Source organism: Scyliorhinus torazame, chromosome 18 (assembly GCF_047496885.1).
Source record: "Scyliorhinus torazame isolate Kashiwa2021f chromosome 18, sScyTor2.1, whole genome shotgun sequence".
NCBI lineage: Eukaryota > Metazoa > Chordata > Chondrichthyes > Carcharhiniformes > Scyliorhinidae > Scyliorhinus > Scyliorhinus torazame.
Genome location: NC_092724.1, coordinates 170,305,909 through 170,323,770, shown reverse-complemented (window position 1 = coordinate 170,323,770; position 17,862 = coordinate 170,305,909). Strand labels below are relative to the sequence as shown.

The window sequence follows — 17,862 nt, the reverse complement described above, 5'->3', positions numbered from 1 at the left end:
GAAGTTCCACTTACCTTAAGAATCAGACTTGGAATCTAGCGGGGGGTGGGGGACCAGACAGACCAGGTTAGACTACGTAAAGGATGGGTGGGACAGGTGTTTCATTCAGGTCTAGATACGAAGCATAGGGGGGTGGCTATTTTAGTGGGGAAACGGGTACTGTTTGAGGCAAAGACCATAGTGGCGGACAGTGGGGGTAGATACGTGATGGTGAGTGGCAGATTGCAAGGGGAGGCGGTGGTTCTGGTGAACGTATACGCCCCGAACTGGGATGATGCAAACTTCATGAGGCGTATGTTGGGGCGTATCCCAGACCTGGAGGCGGGAAAGTTGGTAATGGGGGGAGACTTCAATACGGTGCTTGATCCAGGGCTGGACCGGTCGAGGTCCAGGACCAGGAGGAGGCCGGCAACGGCCAAGGTGCTTAAGGACTTCATGGAGCAGATGGGAGGAGTAGACCCCTGGAGATTTATTAGGCCTAGGAGTAAGGAGTTTTCATTTTTCTCCCATGTTCACAAGGTATATTCACGGATAGACTTTTTTGTCCTGGGAAGGGCACTGATCCCGAAGGTGACAGGGACGGAGTATACGGCCATAGCTCCACATTGGGTAGATCTGGAGGTAGGAGAGGAAAAAGAACAGCACCCACTCTGGAGAATGGATATGGGCTTATTGGCGGATGAGGGGGTATGTTTAAGGGTGAGGGGGTGTATCGAAAGGTACTTGGAGCTTAATGACAATGGAGAGGTTCAGGTGGGAGTGGTCTGGGAGGCGTTGAAGGCGGTGGTCAGAGGGGAACTGATATCCATAAGGGCACATAAAGGGAAGCAAGAGAGTAAAGAAAGGGAGCGATTGTTGAGAGAAGTTCTGAGGGTGGATAGGCAATATGTAGAGGCACCGGAGGAGGGACTGTACAGGGAAAGACAAAGGTTACATATGGAATTTGACCTGCTGACCATGTAAGGCAGAGGCACAGTGGAGGAGGGCACAGGGTGTACAGCATGAGTATGGAGAGAAGGCGAGCCGGCTACTGGCCCAACAATTGAGGAAGAGGGGAGCGGCGAGGGAGATAGGTGGGGTGAGAGATGAGGAGGAAGAGATGAGGAGGGAGAGATGAGGAGGGAGAGATGGAACAGGGAGCGGAGAGAGTGAACGGGGTGTTTAAGGCATTCTATGAGAGGTTGTATAAGGCTCAGCCCCCGGAAGGGAAGGAGGGAATGATGCATTTCCTGGATCAGCTGGAATTCCCGAAGGTGGAGGAGCAGGAGAGGGCGGGACTTGGAGCACAGATTGAGGTGGAGGAGGTGATAAAGGGGATTGGGGGCATGCAGGCGGGGAAGGCACCGGGACCGGATGGGTTCCCGGTGGACTTTTATAGGAAATATACGGACCTACTGGCCCCGCTTTTGACGAGAACCTTTAATGAGGCCAGGGAAAGGGGGAAGCTGATCCCGACTATGTCGGAGGCGACGATATCGTTACTTTTGAAGAAGGAAAAAGACCCGCTGCAGTGTGGGTCCTACAGGCCCATTTCCCTTTTGAACGTAGATGCTAAGCTCCTGGCCAAGGTGATGGCGACGAGGATAGAGGATTGTGTCCCGGGGGTGGTCCACGAGGATCAAACTGGGTTCGTTAAGGGGAGACAGCTGAACACGAACATACGGAGGCTGCTAGGGGTGATGATGATGCCCCCACCAGAGGGGGAGGCGGAGATAGTGGTGGCGATGGACGCCGAGAAAGCATTCGACAGAGTGGAGTGGGACTACCTGTGGGAAGTGTTGAGGAGATTGTTTTGGAGAAGGGTTTATTGGATGGGTACAGCTGCTATATTGGGCCCCGGTTGCAAGTGTGATCACGAACAGGCAGAGGTCTGACTACTTCCGTCTTTATAGAGGGACGAGGCAGGGGTGTCCCCTGTCTCCGTTACTGTTTGCATTGGCAATTGAGCCCCTGGCCATAGCATTGAGGGGCTCCAGGAAGTGGAGGGGAGTACTTAGGGGAGGAGAAGAACACCGGGTATCATTGTATGCGGATGATTTATTGCTGTACGTTGCGGACCCAGTGGAGGGGATGCCTGAGATAATGCAGACACTCAGGGAGTTTGGGGAATTCTCGGGGTACAAATTGAATATGGGGAAGAGTGAGTTGTTTGTGGTACATCCGGGGGAGCAGAGTAGGGGAATAGATGATTTACCGCTGAGGAAGGTAACAAGAGATTTCCGGTACTTAGGGATTCAGATAGCCAGGAGTTGGGGAACCTTACATAGGCTAAATCTAACACGATTGGTGGAACAGATGGAGGAGGATTTTAAGAGATGGGACATGGTGCCCCTGTCACTGGTGGGTAGGGTGCAGGCGGTCAAAATGGTAGTCCTCCTGAGATTCCTTTTTGTGTTTCAGTGCCTCCCAGTGATGGTCACGAAGGCTTTTTTCAAGAAAATTGAGAAAAGTGTCATGAGTTGTGTGTGGGCTGGGAAGACCCAGAGTGAGGAGGGGGTTTTTGCAGCGTAGCAGGGATAGCGGGGGACTGGCACTACCAAGCTTAAGTGAGTACTATTGGGCCGCCAATATCTCAATGGTGTGTAAGTGGATGGGAGAAGGGGAGGGAGCGGCGTGGAAGAGATTGGAGATGGCGTCCTGCAAAGGAACCAGCCTACAAGCACTGGCGACGGCGCCGTTGCCATTCTCCCCGAAGAAATACACCACAAGTCCAGTGGTGGTGGCAACACTGACAATTTGGGGGCAGTGGAGACGGCATAGGGGAATGACGGGAGCCTCGGTGCGGTCCCCGATAAGAAATAATCATAGGTTTGTCTACCCCATGGGATCTACCCCAGAATACTGAAGGAGGCTGGAGAGGAAATTGCTGAGGCCTTGACAGAAATCTTTGGATCCTCACTGTCTTCAGGGGATGTCCCGGAGGACTGGAGAATAGCCAATGTTGTTCCTCTGTTTAAGGGTAGCAAGGATAATCCAGGGAACTACAGGCCGGTGAGCCTTACTTCAGTGGTAGGGAAATTACTGGAGAGAATTCTTCGAGACAGGATCTACTCCCATTTGGAAGCAAATGGACGTATTAGTGAGAGGCAGCATGGTTTTGTGAAGGGGAGGTCGTGTCTCACTAACTTGATAGAGTTTTTCGAGGAGGTCACTAAGATGATTGATGCAGGTAGGGCAGTGGATGTTGTCTATATGGACTTCAGTAAGGCCTTTGACAAGGTCCCTCATGGTAGACTAGTACAAAAGGTGAAGTCACACGGGATCAGGGGTGAGCTGGCAAGGTGGATACAGAACTGGCTAGGTCATAGAAGGCAGAGAGTAGCAATGGAAGGATGCTTTTCTCATTGGAGGGCTGTGACCAGTGGTGTTCCACAGGGATCAGTGCTGGGACCTTTGTTGTTTGTAGTATATATGAATGATTTGGAGGAAAATGTAACTGGTCTGATTAGTAAGTTTGCAGACGACACAAAGGTTGGTGGAATTGCGGATAGCGATGAGGACTGTCAGAGGATACAGCAGGATTAAGATTGTTTGGAGACTTGGGCAGAGAGATGGCAGATGGAGTTTAATCCGGACAAATGTGAGGTAATGCATTTTGGAAGGTCTAATGCAGGTAGGGAATATACAGTGAATGGTAGAACCCTCAAGAGTATTGAAAGTCAAAGAGATCTGGGAGTACAGGTCCACAGGTCATTGAAAGGGGCAACACAGGTGGAGAAGGTAGTCAAGAAGGCATACGGCATGCTTGCCTTCATTGGCCGGGGCATTGAGTATTAGAATTGGCAAGTCATGTTGCAGCTGTATAGAACCTTAGTTAGGCCACACTTGGAGTATAGTGTTCAATTCTGGTCGCCACACTACCAGAAGGATGTGGAGGCTTTAGAGAGGGTGCAGAAGAGATTTACCAGAATGTTGCCTGGTATGGAGGGCATTAGCTATGACGAGGTTGAATAAACTCGGTTTGTTCTCACTGGAACGATGGAGGTTGAGGGGAGACCTGATAGAGGTCTACAAAATTATGAGGGGCATAGACAGAGTGGATAGTCAGAGGCTTTTACCCAGGGTAGAGGGGTCAATTACTAGGGGGCATAGGTTTAAGGTGAGAGGGGCAAGGTTTAGAGTAGATGTACGAGGCAAGTTCTTTACGCAGAGGGTAGTGGGTGCCTGGAACTCGCTACCGGAGGAGGTGGTGGAAGCAGGGACGATAGTGACATTTAAGGGGCATCTTGACAAATACATGAATAGGATGGGAATAGAGGGATACGGACCCAGGAAGTGTAGAAGATTGTAGTTTAGTCGGGCAGCATGGTCGGCACGGGCTTGGAGGGGCGAAGGGCCTGTTCCTGTGCTGTACATTTCTTTGTTCTTTGTTCTTTGTCCCAGGGAGAATAGTGGGGGATTTAGAGCATGGCAGAGAGCTGGGATTGTGCAACTGAGGGATCTGTTCCTAGACGGGACGTTTGCGAGTCTGGGAGCGCTGACGGAAAAATATGGGTTGCCCCAAGGGAATGCATTTCGGTACATGCAACTGAGGGCTTTTGCGAGGCAACAGGGAAGGGAATTCCCGCAGCTCCCGACGCAGGAGATTCAGGATAGAGTGATCTCAGGGACATGGGTGGGGGATGGTAGGGTGTCGGATATATACAGGGAAATGAGAGACGAGGGAGAGATCATGGTGGATGAGTTGAAGGGAAAATGGGAAGAAGAGCTGGGGGAAAGAGATTGAAGAGGGGCGGTGGGCAGATGCCCTACGTAGGGTAAAATCTTCGTCCTCGTGCGCCAGGCTTAGCCTGATACAATTCAAGGTTTTGCACAGGGCGCATATGACCGGAGCAAGGCTCAGTAAATTTTTTGGGGTAGAGGATAGGTGTGGGAGATGCTCGAGCAGCCCAGCAAACCACACCCACATGTTTTGGTCATGCCTGGCACTGCAGGGGTTCTGGGTGGGGGTGGCAAATGTGCTTTCGAAGGTGGTGGGGGTCCGGGTCGAGCCAGGCTGGGGGTTGGCTACATTTGGGGTTGCAGAAGAGCCGGGAGTGCAGGAGGCGAGAGAGGCTGATGTTTTGGCCTTTGCGTCTCTAGTAGCCCGGCGAAGGATATTGCTTATGTGGAAGAAAGCCAAACCCCCGGGCGTGGAGACCTGGATAAACGACGTGGCAGGGTTTATAAAACTAGAACGGATAAAGTTCGCACTAAGAGGTTCGGCTCAAGGGTTCACCAGGCGGTGGCAACCGTTCATTAACTACCTCGCAGAACGATAAAGGAAATGGGAAGGTAACAGCAGCAACCCAGGGGGGAGGGGAGGGGGGAGGGCTCGGGTGGGTCCTCAGGGGTGTTTTTGTATAGATATTTGTACTTGGTTATGTATATTGGATTGCTTGATTCTATTATTTGGGAGAGCTATTATTTTTGTTATGGCAGTTGCCATTTAGTTTATATATTATTTATTTATTTGTTAAAAACTGTCACTGTTATTTATATTGTTTTATTGTTGTAAAAAGGGGAAAACCTTTGGACAGTTTTGTTTGGCCGAAAAATTTGAATAAAATATATATATTTTTTAAAAGAATCAGACTTGGAGAAATCAGGTGAGAAGAGAAGAATATTTTGCAGGAAAGGTGACACTTCAATACAGATATATATTTCTGCTTAAATGTCAATGTCTGCTCCTTAAGACTATCAAGTTAATAGCCAAGGAGGGAAAACTGCAAATAACTCTACATATTTATAAACTTAATATATTAAAATTGTTGCTCAATCCATTTCAGACAAAGGGTGAAGGAACATTATAATGAATTTAAAATTATCAGTAAATTAAATAGGGTGGCTGACAATATTGCCCAGAGGAACATTAGCACCAAAGACTAGTTGAGCTGAAAAGTCTTTCCCATGCATAGTGTGCTACATCAATTCAGCATTATACATCACAGCCAATAGCTTCAATAAAAGGTAAATACTGTGGATTACTGAAATAAAAACAAAACCCCAGCAGGTCTGGCAGCTACTACAAAGAGAGAGAAACAGAGTTAATATTTAGAGTCCAATGTGACTACTTTGGAACTGAAGAGAGGTAGGTATTGTTTGCAGCAAACTACCCAGCCTTCAGAACAGCGACCACAACACCACACAACCCTGCCATGGTAATCTCTGCAAGACGTGCCAGATCAGTGACGTGGGTACCACCATTACACGTGAGAGCACCGCCCACCAGGTACATGGTACATATTCGTGCGACTCGGCCAATGTTGTCTACCTCATACGCTGCAGGAAAGGATGTCCCAAAACGTGGTACATTGGCGAGACCATGCAGACGCTGCGACAACGGATGAACGGACATCGCGCTACAATCGCCAGGCAGGAATGTTCCCTTCCAGTCGGGGAACACTTCAGCAGTCAAGGGCATTAAGCATTCTCCAAGGTGGCCTTCAGGACACGCACCAACGCAAAATCACCAAACAGAAACTTATAGCCAAGCTCTGCACACGAGTATGGCCTCAACCCGAACCTTGGATTCATGTCGCATTACATTCATCCCCCACCATCTGGCCTGCGAAATCCTACCAACTGTCCTGGCTTGACACAATTCACACCTCTTTAACCTGGGGTTACCACTATCTCTGGATCAGTAAAGACTTAATTAACTGCAAATGCTCGCATTCAAAGCATTGTCTTGCATCTTTGACTTTGTCTATATGTATGTTTCTGGAACCTACCTCTTCATTCACCTGAGGAAGGAGCAGTGCTCTGAAAGCTAGTGATTTGAAACAAACCTGTTGGACTTTAACCTGTTGTAAGACTTCTTACTGTGGTAACAGGTGCTAATTGGATCTCATCCCACTAAAATGCTTTTCAGAGACTTGAAAGTTTCTGTTTCTATTCTGGTGGCACGGAGGACAAAGGATCCAGCCAAAACTCTCCAGAAAGCCTGTGGGGTCTGTAGAACATAGAACAGACAGAGCAGAAGGAGGCCATCCGGCCTTCAAGTCTGCACCGACCCACCTAAGCCCTCACTTCCACCCTATCCACATAACCCAATAACCCCTCCTTACCTTTTTGGACACGAAGGTCAATTTAGCATGGCCAATCCACCTAACCTGCACGTCTTTGGACTGTGGAGGAAACCCACGCAGACACGGGAAGAACGTGCAGACTCCACACAGACAGTGACCCAGCGGGGAATTGAACCTGGGACCCTGGTGCTGTGAAGCCACAGTGTTAGCCACTTGTGCTACCGTGCTGTATTCCTGAAACTACAGAGGCCTGAATATGGACCACCAACTGAAATCAAGGTTTGAAGAGAAATAAGGTGCCTTCCAGGAAAGTTGTGAATACTGCATTTCTAAATTACAGAGAAGACCATTACAGACTGCAACCCAAAGATTTTAATCTGCAAGTTTACTGTGAAGAAAGTATACAGTCATCCGAAATGAAGACTTTTTCCTTTCACTTACAATTTATCCCCTTTCCACTCCTTTGTGTTTGTCTGTCTTGTGTGTGTGTGTGGGGGGGGGGGGGGGAGAGAGTGGGTGTGAGGGTGGGGTGGGGGGGGGGTGGGGTGCGGGGGGTGAAGGGGGGTGAAGGGGTAGGGGGGGTGAGGGGGTGTGTGTGTGGGGGAGTGGGAGTGAGGGGGGGTGTGGGGGTTGGGGGGGGTGGGGGGTGTGGGGGGGTGGGGGGTGTGTGGGGGGGGTGTGGGGGGGGTGTGGGGGGGGTGTGGGTGTGTGTGGGGGGGTGTGGGTGGGTGTGGGTGTGGGTGTGGGTGTGGGGGTGGGTGTGGGTGTGGGGGTGGGTGTGGGGGTGGGGGTGTGGGTGTGGGGGTGGGGGAGAGAGTGGGTGTGAGGGTGGGGTGTGTGTGGGGGGTGCGGGGGGTGAAGGGGGGTGAAGGGGGGTGAAGGGGGTAGGGGGGGTGAGGGTGTGTGTGTGTGTGGGGGAGTGGGTGTGAGGGGGGGTGTGGGGGTTGGGGGTGTGGGGGGTGTGTGGGGGGGTGTGGGTGTGTGTGGGGGGGAGTGGGTGTGTGTGTGTGGGGGGGGTGTGGGGGGGGGTGTGGGGGGGGGTGTGGGGGGGGGTGTGGGGGGGGGTGTGGGGGGGGTGTGGGGGGGGTGTGGGGGGGGTGTGTGGGGGGTGTGTGGGGGGGGGTGTGGGGGGGGGGTGTGGGGGTGTGTGGGGGGTGTGTGTGGGGGGTGTGTGGGGGGTGTGTGTGGGGGGTGTGTGGGGGTGTGTGGGGGGGGTGTGTGGGGGGGTGTGTGGGGGGTGTGGGGGGGTGTGGGGGGGGTGGGGGGGGGTGTGGGGGGGGTGTGGGGGGGGTGTGGGGGGTGTGGGGGGGGGGTGGGGGGGGGGGTGGGGGGGGGTGTGGGGGGGGTGTGGGGGGGGTGTGGGGGGGGTGTGGGGGGGGTGTGGGGGTGTGGGGGTGTGTGTGGGTGGGGTGTGGGGGGGTGTGTGGGGGGGTGTGGGGGGTGTGTGGGGGGTGTGTGTGGGGGGGGTGTGGGGGTGGGTGTGGGTGTGGGGGGGTGGGGGTGGGGGTGGGGGTGGGGGGGGGGGGTGGGGGTGGGGGTGGGGGTGGGGGTGGGTGGGGAGGCAGGTTGAAGTGAGAGTTAGGAATTAGTTAATTGTTACCAATTGTATCTGCTGCACTTCAGTCCAGCTCTTCAGATAGACAAATAGTAATTGGCACTTGTGGCAGCCATGGAGTGAGTGGTTGCACACAAGGTGGGTCCTGCACGAGGATTGGTCCTTTGGTCCTTTTTGGCTGCTTTTATGGGGGTGGGTGGTGCAGGTAGTAAAGTGATAATATTGAAGAACCAGGTTTTCTCCTCCGGTGGGTGATGTCGAAGAGTTACCAGACGACACGTGTGGCACAGGAGGAAAGATGGTGGTGGAACCTGTGGCATCATGACCCGCAGTGGGCGACAGAGCAATTGGTTGGGTTCCTTTCGGCCGAATTGAAGAACCGAAAGCTGGCGGTCACGGAGGACCTGGCGAGAGTGGCAGAACCAATTGGGGCTGCCCCAGAGAGGGTGTAATAGCAGGAGGCGCAGAATGCGATGATACAGGTGGAAGAGACGGATGCCGATCACGAGGATCAGGTTGCCTCTTTGGAGGCAGAAATGTTGATGATGTCAGGGTGGCAGAATAAGTTGAAGGCCAAGATCAACGACCTGGAGAACCGCACAAGGAGGCAGAACTTGAGAATCATGGGGCTGCCCGAAGAACAAGAACCACAGAATAAGTGACCAAGATGTTCAAGCAGTTGGTGGGGGAATGGGTCTTTGATCACCGTCCTGAAGTGGACTGGGTTCATCAGTCGTTAAGAAAGAAGCCGAGAGCGGAGGAACTTCCATGGGTAACTATTGTACGGCTCCAATGGTATTTGGACAAGAGAAAGATCAAAGGAAATCCGTGAATGTAGCTGGGAAGGCGATACAGTTCATATCTATCAGAACTTCGGAGCAGAGCTGGCAAAGAGAAGGGCTAGGTTCAACAAGGCCAAAGTTGTTCTTTTTAGGAGCAAGGTGCAAGTCAGCATGATTTACCCGGCTCGCTTGTACCATTTCGATACGGCGGAGGAGGCTAGAAACTTCATAAAGGATTATGGACTGGGGGACATTTGAGACGTTTGGGTGGGTTCACCTGCCTGGTTGAGCTGTGGAATAGGTGAGGGAGTTTGTCTATTCACTTTGTACTGTGATTGTATAGTTTTATAGTTTTGTATTATCAGCCACCCTGCGTGTGGGGTGGAGACATTGTGGGTATTAAACATTTGTTGGGTATGGTGGGAAGTGCATAGGGGTGGGGGAGGTGATGTGGGGGGTGAAGGAGTTTGGTGGTGAACGTTTTAAGTAGGCTGGAGCAAGGGGGGAATCTGTGGGTCTTTTTGTAACTAAACTTTGTTTTCAGCCTCAGGTGGGGTCACCCTGCTAGCAGAAATGCTGGTTAATGGAAGTGAAATGGGGGGAAAGCCACGGCTGACTATTTGTGGGGGGTGGGGGGAGGGAGGTTTTTGTTTGTTTGTTTGTTTGAGTTGGGATAGCGAGCTTAGTGCAGGGGGTGGGTTTCTTTGTTTGAGATGGGGAGGGGTTTACTGATGTCATGCAGTTATTGGGTGGAGGAGGGTGGTGGTGACCAACTTGGGTGGGCCTGGGAGGTGGGCGAGGTAGGGACCTGGAGGGGTCCATTAGGATTTGGATATGGCTGATCAGGTGGTGGTGGCGGGGGTGGGGAGGAAATCTAGAACCCCCGACCAGAGGGTTGAGGGGACTGAATGGGCCAATCAAAAGGTCTTGGGTGTTTGGCCATTTAAAAAGTTTGAAGGCAGACGTGGTCTTTCTGCAGGAGACTCACCTGAGGGTGAAGTACCAAACAGGATTGAGGAAAGAGTGGGTGGGACAAGTGCTCCATTTAGGGTTGGATACGAAGATGAGAGAGACTGCAGTGCTCATTAACAAAACAGTAGCTTTTTCAGTGTAACATAGTGGAGGATCCAGGGGGAAGATACGTGATGGTGAGTGAAGATTGGAGGGGACTCTCGTGGTGCTAGTGAATGTGTATGCTCCTAACTGGAATTTATGAAGGTGTCAGCAAGGATTCTGGATTTGGATATGCACCAGTAGATTATGGGGGGGTGGCAGTGAAGGAGTTGATTGGGTTCATGGAGGGGACGAGGGCTGTGGATGTTTGGGCGCCTGAAGGAGAAGGAATTTTCCTTCTTTTCTCACGTACACAGAGATACTCCTGTATCAATTTTTGTGTTATGGACAAGGCACTGCTTGCAGGGGCGGTGGGATCAGAATATTCAGCAATTGTTGTATCGAACCATGCGCCACATTTTGTGGAAATGTGCGTGGAGAAAGGGGGTAGCCAGTGACCGCAATGGAGGTTGGATGTGGCATTTTTGCCAGATAAGGGGGCATGAGAGGATTATGGCAGCTATAGACACTATGTCGAGTTTAATAAAAGCGAGGTGGTCTCTCCCTCCACATTTTGGGAGGCATTGAAAGCGGTAATTAAGGGGGGGAACTAATCTCGATCAAGGCGCATAGGGCAACGGTGGAAAGACAGAGGTTAGTGGAGGCCATTTTGGCAGTGGATCGGCAGTACTCAGCTACCCCAAAGGAGTTGAAGGAGAGGAAGAAGCTCAAGATAGTTTTGTTGTCAGGGAAGGCAGTGGGTCAGTTGCGCCAGGTAAGGGTGGTGTTTTATGAGCATGGGGAGAAGACCAGTAGGTTGTTTGCACACCAGCTGAGAGGCAGGCGTCAGTGAGGGATATTGGGCAGATAAAGGACTCTGGGGCGGAGTGGTCTCTGATCCAGGGAAGGTGAATGGGCCTTCTACCGGGGGCTGTACAGGTCGGTGTGGGGTGGGTGGGGGTCGTCTCTGACATGAAGCAGTTTCTGGATAGTTTGGATTTTCCGGTGGTGGAAGAGGAGAAAATGGAGGTGGTAATGAGGTGCATTGGGGGAGGGCTGTTCGGGAGGCCGGTACGGGAATTGAACCCGCGCTGCTGGCATTGTTCTGCATTACAAGCAAGCTGTTCAGCCCACTGTGCTAAACCAGCCCTTAGGTGATAACACCCATGGAATAGGCATTTGATCGGTTGAGTGAGAGTACCTTTGAGGTGTTGGGGTATTTTGGGTTGGAGTTTATTAGCTGGATTAGGTTGTTGTACAGGGTCACTATGGTAAGTGTTCGTACAAATGCATCAAGTTCAGGGCATTTTTGTTTACACCAGGGGACAAGGCCAAGGTGTCCACTCTTTCCCTGTTGCTTGTTGCATTGGTGATTGAACAATTGCCGATGGCACTTCGGGCATTGACGGAGTGGAGGAGAATAGAGAGGGGAGGTGTGGAACATGAGTGTCCTTATGTGCAGACAACATATGTGATGAACCAGATTGCTAGTACGAGTAGAATTATGGAGATACTGACAAAATGTGGCTGGTTTTCGGGGTACAAGTTAAATGTCGGGAAAAGTGATGTGTTCCCAAGTACAAGAAATGGGCTTGGAGAAGTTTTGGTTTCGCCTGGTCAGGTCAAGTTTTCAGTATCTGGGAATATGGGTGGCACATAATTGGGCTCTGTTGCATAAGTTGAATGTGGCTAATTTGGTAGAGGCAGGATGTTCTTCCGCTATTGCTGGCAGAGTGGGCCCAAACCGTGGAAATGATGGGATCTTTCCAAAGTTTTTATTTATTTTTCAGAATTGCCTATTTTTCTGCCTAAATCATTTTTTGGGAGGGTAAATAGGACAATTTCTGCCTTTATACAGGCGGGTACAGTGCCTTGGATTCGGAGAGCATTTTTGCAGAGGGACAGGCAGATTGGAGGGCTGGCGTTGCCAAAATTGATTATTGGGCAGCAAATGTGGAGAAGGTTTGGAAATGAGTTGTGGAGGAAGGGTCGGTGTGGGGGCAGGTGGAGGAGGCAGTGTGTATGGGGACAAGTCTGAGGGTACTGGTGATGGCTCCGCTTCAGTTCTCGCCGGCTCAGTACTCTACAAGCGGGGCGGTTGGTTAATTGAGAGTTTGGAATCAGTTTAGGCAGCATTTTAAGCTAGAGGGCATGTTGCCGTGGGCATCGATTTGTGGAAATCATAGATTTATCCTAGCAGGGTTGGATTCAACATACAGGGTTTGGGAACAGGAGGGGATAGAGAGGTTTAGGGACTTGTTCGTGGGAAGTAGATTTGCAGAGTTGGGGGAACTGGTGGAGAACTGTCCATTGCAGAGGGGGAAAGGCGGTCATTGCAGATGAGGCATTTCGGGAGAAAGGAGTTGGCCATTTTTCCAGTTACCACCCACTTCATCGCTAGAAAAGATTGTGTCCGAGGATGAGATTGGGGAGGGCAAGGTCTCAGATATCTATGGTCAGTTAATGGAAAGGGAGAGGGCCTCGATGGTGGAGATAAAGAGGAAAATGGGAGGAGTTAGGTGGTGCATTTGAGGAGGGAGTCTGGAGTGAGGCCTTGCCTAGGATAAACTTGACCTTATGTTCAAAATTGAGTTTAATTCATAGAATTTACAGTGCAGGAGGCCATTCGGCCCATCGAGTCTGCACCGGCTCTTGGAAAGAGCACCCTACCCAAGCCCACACCACCCTATCCCCATAACCCAGTAACCCCACTCAACCAACACTAAGGGCAATTTTGGACACTAAGGGCAATTTGGCATGGCCAATCCACCTAACCTGCACATCTTTGGACTGTGGGAGGAAACCGGAGCACCCAGAGGAAACCCACGCACACACGGGGAGAATGTGCAGACTCCGCACAGACAGTGACCCAACCGGGAATCGAACCTGGGACCCTGGAGCTGTGAAGCAATTGCGCTAACCGCTATGCTACCGTGCTGCCCTTCAACTTAAAGTAATGCACAGAGCGCATATGACAACACATTTATGGAGTGTTTTTTCTGTAGGTGGAGGGCAGGTGCAAGTGGTGTTTAATGGGGCCGGAAAACCACACGTATTTGGGTCTACCCGAAACTGGTGGGGTTTTCAGAGTCCTTTTCAGGGACGATGTCCGAGATCTTGGGGGTGAAGGTGGCCCCAAGCCCGTGGGTGGCGATATTTGGGGTACTGGAAGATCCTGGAGTGCAGGAGGAGAAAGAGAGGCTGATGGGTTGGCCGTTGCCTCCCTGATAGCCTGGAAGAGAATCTTAGTAGGGTGTGTAGCCAGTTAAAATGGCTAACTCCCGATTTAGAATGGCGAACGGCAAAGGCGGATGGGAAAGTAGGTCAACAGGACACAAACAAGCAGCTGCAGGTTGAGTGTGTATTTACCTCTGGAAAGGCCAGACAAGATCGATACCGGCAACCATCAGCATAACAAAACACCAGCCATCTGCATACTAATGAGCAATCCCCGGGAACAATGAGCAACATTTAGACACATGAAGCCAAACCAGACTCTTTGGCGCCAGCAGACGCCTACACAATGGGAGGTGAACGACCACCTCAGGACCGCCCATCGATCAGGGAACCGCTCCAGCATTGGAGAAAATCGAACCAAGTGATTGGGACAAAGTCCAATCACTTGGAACCAGGTACAGGGTCCGCCCCGAAAGGCGGGAAGTCCCTGGGGACTATAAGAATCAAGCCCAAGTTCAAATCGTTCTTCTTGACCGGGTCACTCAGCAACGCGAACCAACCCTTGACAGTGACCGGTTCAGCCGCCGCTGATATCCAGTAAGTCTTACTTCAACGCTCGCTACGAGATAGGCGCTCCTAGCTACCAATCCGTACCAACTTCAGATCCCGCAGGCTCAGAACCCGAACAAAAGGCCATTCATTTCCCTGACCTGGTGGGCCAGTTCCAAGTTAAGTATTGGCCTGTTAGCTGTAGAAGTAGCTTAGATGTAGAATTTGTACATGAGTAGTGATCACTGTGTATAATAAATGTGCTTTGATTTAAATCTTACTAAGCGGTGTATTGGATTATTGATCATTACTCGGATTTGAACCACGTGGTGGTATCAGAAAGATACCTGGCGACGCAAGAGCAAAGGTGATAAAACAGAGCAATTAAACTAAGGCAAAAGTTAGCAACAGGTGGCGGGCTCTGGAACTCCAAGAGCAGCAGGTGGCTGAATGACCTGGCAGAATTTGTACATCCAGAGAAGATAAAGTTTGACATTAGGGATCAGAGGAGGAGTTCTACGAAGTGGAGGCTGCTCATCTCCTTCTTTAAGAGTTGGTAAACGTCAGTGGGGGGGGGGGGGGGGGGGGGGGGGGGGGGGAGGGGGGGGAGGAGGAGGAGGAGCAAAAGAGGGGTTTGTTTTATTTTATATTATAGTACAAAGTGGGGCATGTGGGTAGTCTGGTGGAGGGGGTGTTTATAGTGAGAAATGTATAAGGATGGATGTAATGTTGAGTTTTGTATTTAAAATGGAAATGTCCTGAATAGAAATATTAAAAAATATATAGACTAACTGTTTTCATTTACAAACCTGGTGACTGTAATAATTGGGCAGCCAAGGGCCAACGGTTTGGGGTATTTTTATAAGAATTGGTGGCTGGAACTGACCGTGCACTAGCCCAGGGTGTCCGAACAGTCGGTATCATGTCCTCCTGTTTTTACCTTCAGGCAGTGCTAACCTTTATTCTGCTATTAACATCTACTGTGGACCGATGCTGTGTCTTTAGTACCAATATTACTACTCCCTTGGTCTCGTGTTTCATGATATCTTTGTCATTGAACCTCCCCCACCTGCTAACCCATCCCTGACCTTCTCTTTTGCTCTATCTGCCCCTCCCCTCTCTTCAACAGGATAGAACCTTCCTACCTCTCTTTAGTTCCAATGAAGTCATATTAAACTTAAAACGCTAACTCGGCTTCTCGGTCTACAGAAGCTGCCAGACCAGCACTTTGTTTTTTATTGCACCAATTGCTTCTGTTTCCATGAAAAGTTGTTCACAAGCAAAGCCTCAATAATCTGGAAATGCTTCTTCTCAAAAATGAAATGACAAGAAATCCTACTTTTTAAAAAAGTAGAAAGCAAGGAAATATTAGCAAAAAATGAAAATCTTGCAGTTTTCTAATCACGTACCCAAATATGCTGCAAATCTCTGCTGTTGACTGGGTGAAGTATGTAATTTGTTCCCAGAATCTTCAGGGTACACTCCATATTCACATCAATCACTGTTCCACATTGATTATCCTGTAAAAGATGCAGGCACAGAATGAAGAAAACCAACACCAAAATGTTTCGTCAGTTTGAGTGCATCGCACGGCAATAGAACAGAAGACACACTGAAGATAGCAAAACATTAACTGCTATTGCAATGATCTAATTTCACAAAAACTATTAAAAGCTCAAAGTGTTTTAAGGAAGGCAGTTAATTCCAACCTTGCCATTGCACCTTCAAGGACAGTTAGGGATGGCAGCAAATGCCACCTGGTCAGTGGCATTCCCATCCCAGGAAACAAGAACAAACAAGCCAAACACCAATAGCTCCTTCATAGCAATAGTACGGCAGGGGGGTGGGAAGCGTCACAGCAGGCCAGTAAACAAAGAGACGGGGGGAGGGAAAAAGTGAGACCGAGATAAACATAGTGCAAAGCAAGAGCAGACAGAAGGAAGCCGCAGGGCTCAGCAGGATTGTAGGTCTGGAGTGCGTTTGCTTCAATGTAAGAAGTATAACAGGTAAAACAGATGAACTGAAATCCTGGATTATGGCATGGAACATGGGCAATGGCGCCAGAGCGAGGCGACTCTCTGCGGGCTCTCCCCAACAGATCCACTTTCTACTTAACTTACAATCGTTCTAATCTTTTAAAATTTAATTCTAAGACTAACATTATTACAAACCTCTTATCTTTTCTTGCAGGCTTGAACATCTTCCGAGGTCCATGGAGACCTTTTGACCCGACCTGACCTGACCTCCACGACCTGGAAGCGGATCGGGCCAAACCGGAAGTGAAGCCCCAATCTTGATTTGGACCCGACACGGATCTCGGAGTGCCCAACCCAGCCGAACAACCAACGCCAGCCCCCGATCGCTCGGCCCAGTCCCCGGAGCTCCCAACCCGACCCCCAATGACGGGACCCGGCCCAGCGACCCGAACCGGAGAGGCCCGCCCAGCGACCTGACCTACCAGGAGATGGAGGAAAGAAAAATCCACAAGGAGGCCCAACTGGGCCGACTCCAAGACCCGACCCCAGGAGTACCCAAGAAGGGAACAGAACACGGGACGCAGCCCAACCTGCGTCAGGAAGCCCCCGCTCGTGACCCAGGACCCCCGAAACGGCAGAGGCCCGGCTCGAGGACCTGAACGCACTGCAAGGTACTCCCATGCCCGCAGAACATCGGGACCCGTCCGGATCGCAAACATGCCCCCCCAGCAAACCCCACTACCTCAACCAGCGCCCGGGACCCTGCTAAACTCGACCCGTCCTGGTCCCCGCCAGCGCATCTGTCCCCGCCAGACGCAACAACCTACCTTCCACAAGGTCAGACTTCTCCCATCGGATTCTGGGATCATCCAGCCACAGCCGCCATCCGAGGAAGCAAGGGAAACGCGGCGGTCTGCAGGTGAGACTGAAGCAACGCAGTTTCAAGACTCCTCTCCCCAGCATACTCTTGGTACACTTACAAGCGATCGAAAACAAGCTGGATGAACTTAACGCTAGACTTATCTCTCAGAGGGAAGCAAGAGACTGCTGTGATCTCTGTTTCACAGAGACATGGTTCACCCCCGCCTCACCGGACTGTGCCACACAACCTGAAGGCTTCTCAATTCATCGGACAGACCACACTGCATCAACAAGCAAAGCGAAGGGTGGAGGGGTTTGCCTCCTCATCAACTCCTCCTGGCGACCCTCTGCTCCCCGGACCTGGAATACCTGACGGCGAAGTGCCGCCCTTACTATATTCCACGCGAGTTCACTTCAGCCATTATCACAGCGGTCTACATCCCACCGCAGGCAGAAGTGAGGAAGGCGCAGGACGAATTGTACAGTTATAAACAATTACGAAACAGAACAGCCAGAGGCCTTGTTCATTGTGGCTGGGGACTTCAACAAGGCCAACCTCAAGAGAGTACTGCCAAAATTCCACCAGCACATCTCCTGTCCCACCAGGGGCGACACCACTCTCAACCATTGCTACTCAAAAATCAAGGGCGCCTACCGTTCCATCCCCCGACCGCACTTTAGGAAATCAGACCATAAGACAGTGCTCCTTCTCCCGGCATACAAGCAGAAACTTAAGCGGGAGAATCCAGCTAAGAAGGTCGTGCAGTGCTGGTCCAAGGAGACAGAAGAGCTCTTACGTGACTGCTTAGAGACAGTGGACTGGTCCATATTCAAGAACTCAGCGATCAACCTAAATGAGCATGCCACCACCGTCACGGACTTCATCAGCAAATGTGTGG

At 51.0% G+C, this 17,862-nt stretch overlaps 1 protein-coding gene across 3 annotated transcripts in view; it reads right to left on the bottom strand.

Annotated features, from left to right (window-relative positions):
* Positions 1-17,862, bottom strand: part of ube2o (ubiquitin conjugating enzyme E2 O) — a 202,426-nt gene that overhangs the window by 132,534 nt on the left and 52,030 nt on the right. For all 3 annotated transcript variants that reach the window (XM_072483904.1, XM_072483905.1, XM_072483906.1), the window contains exon 3: positions 15,536-15,646. In XM_072483904.1, the coding sequence (XP_072340005.1) occupies positions 15,536-15,646 (111 nt within the window). The remainder of the gene's footprint in view (positions 1-15,535; positions 15,647-17,862) is intronic.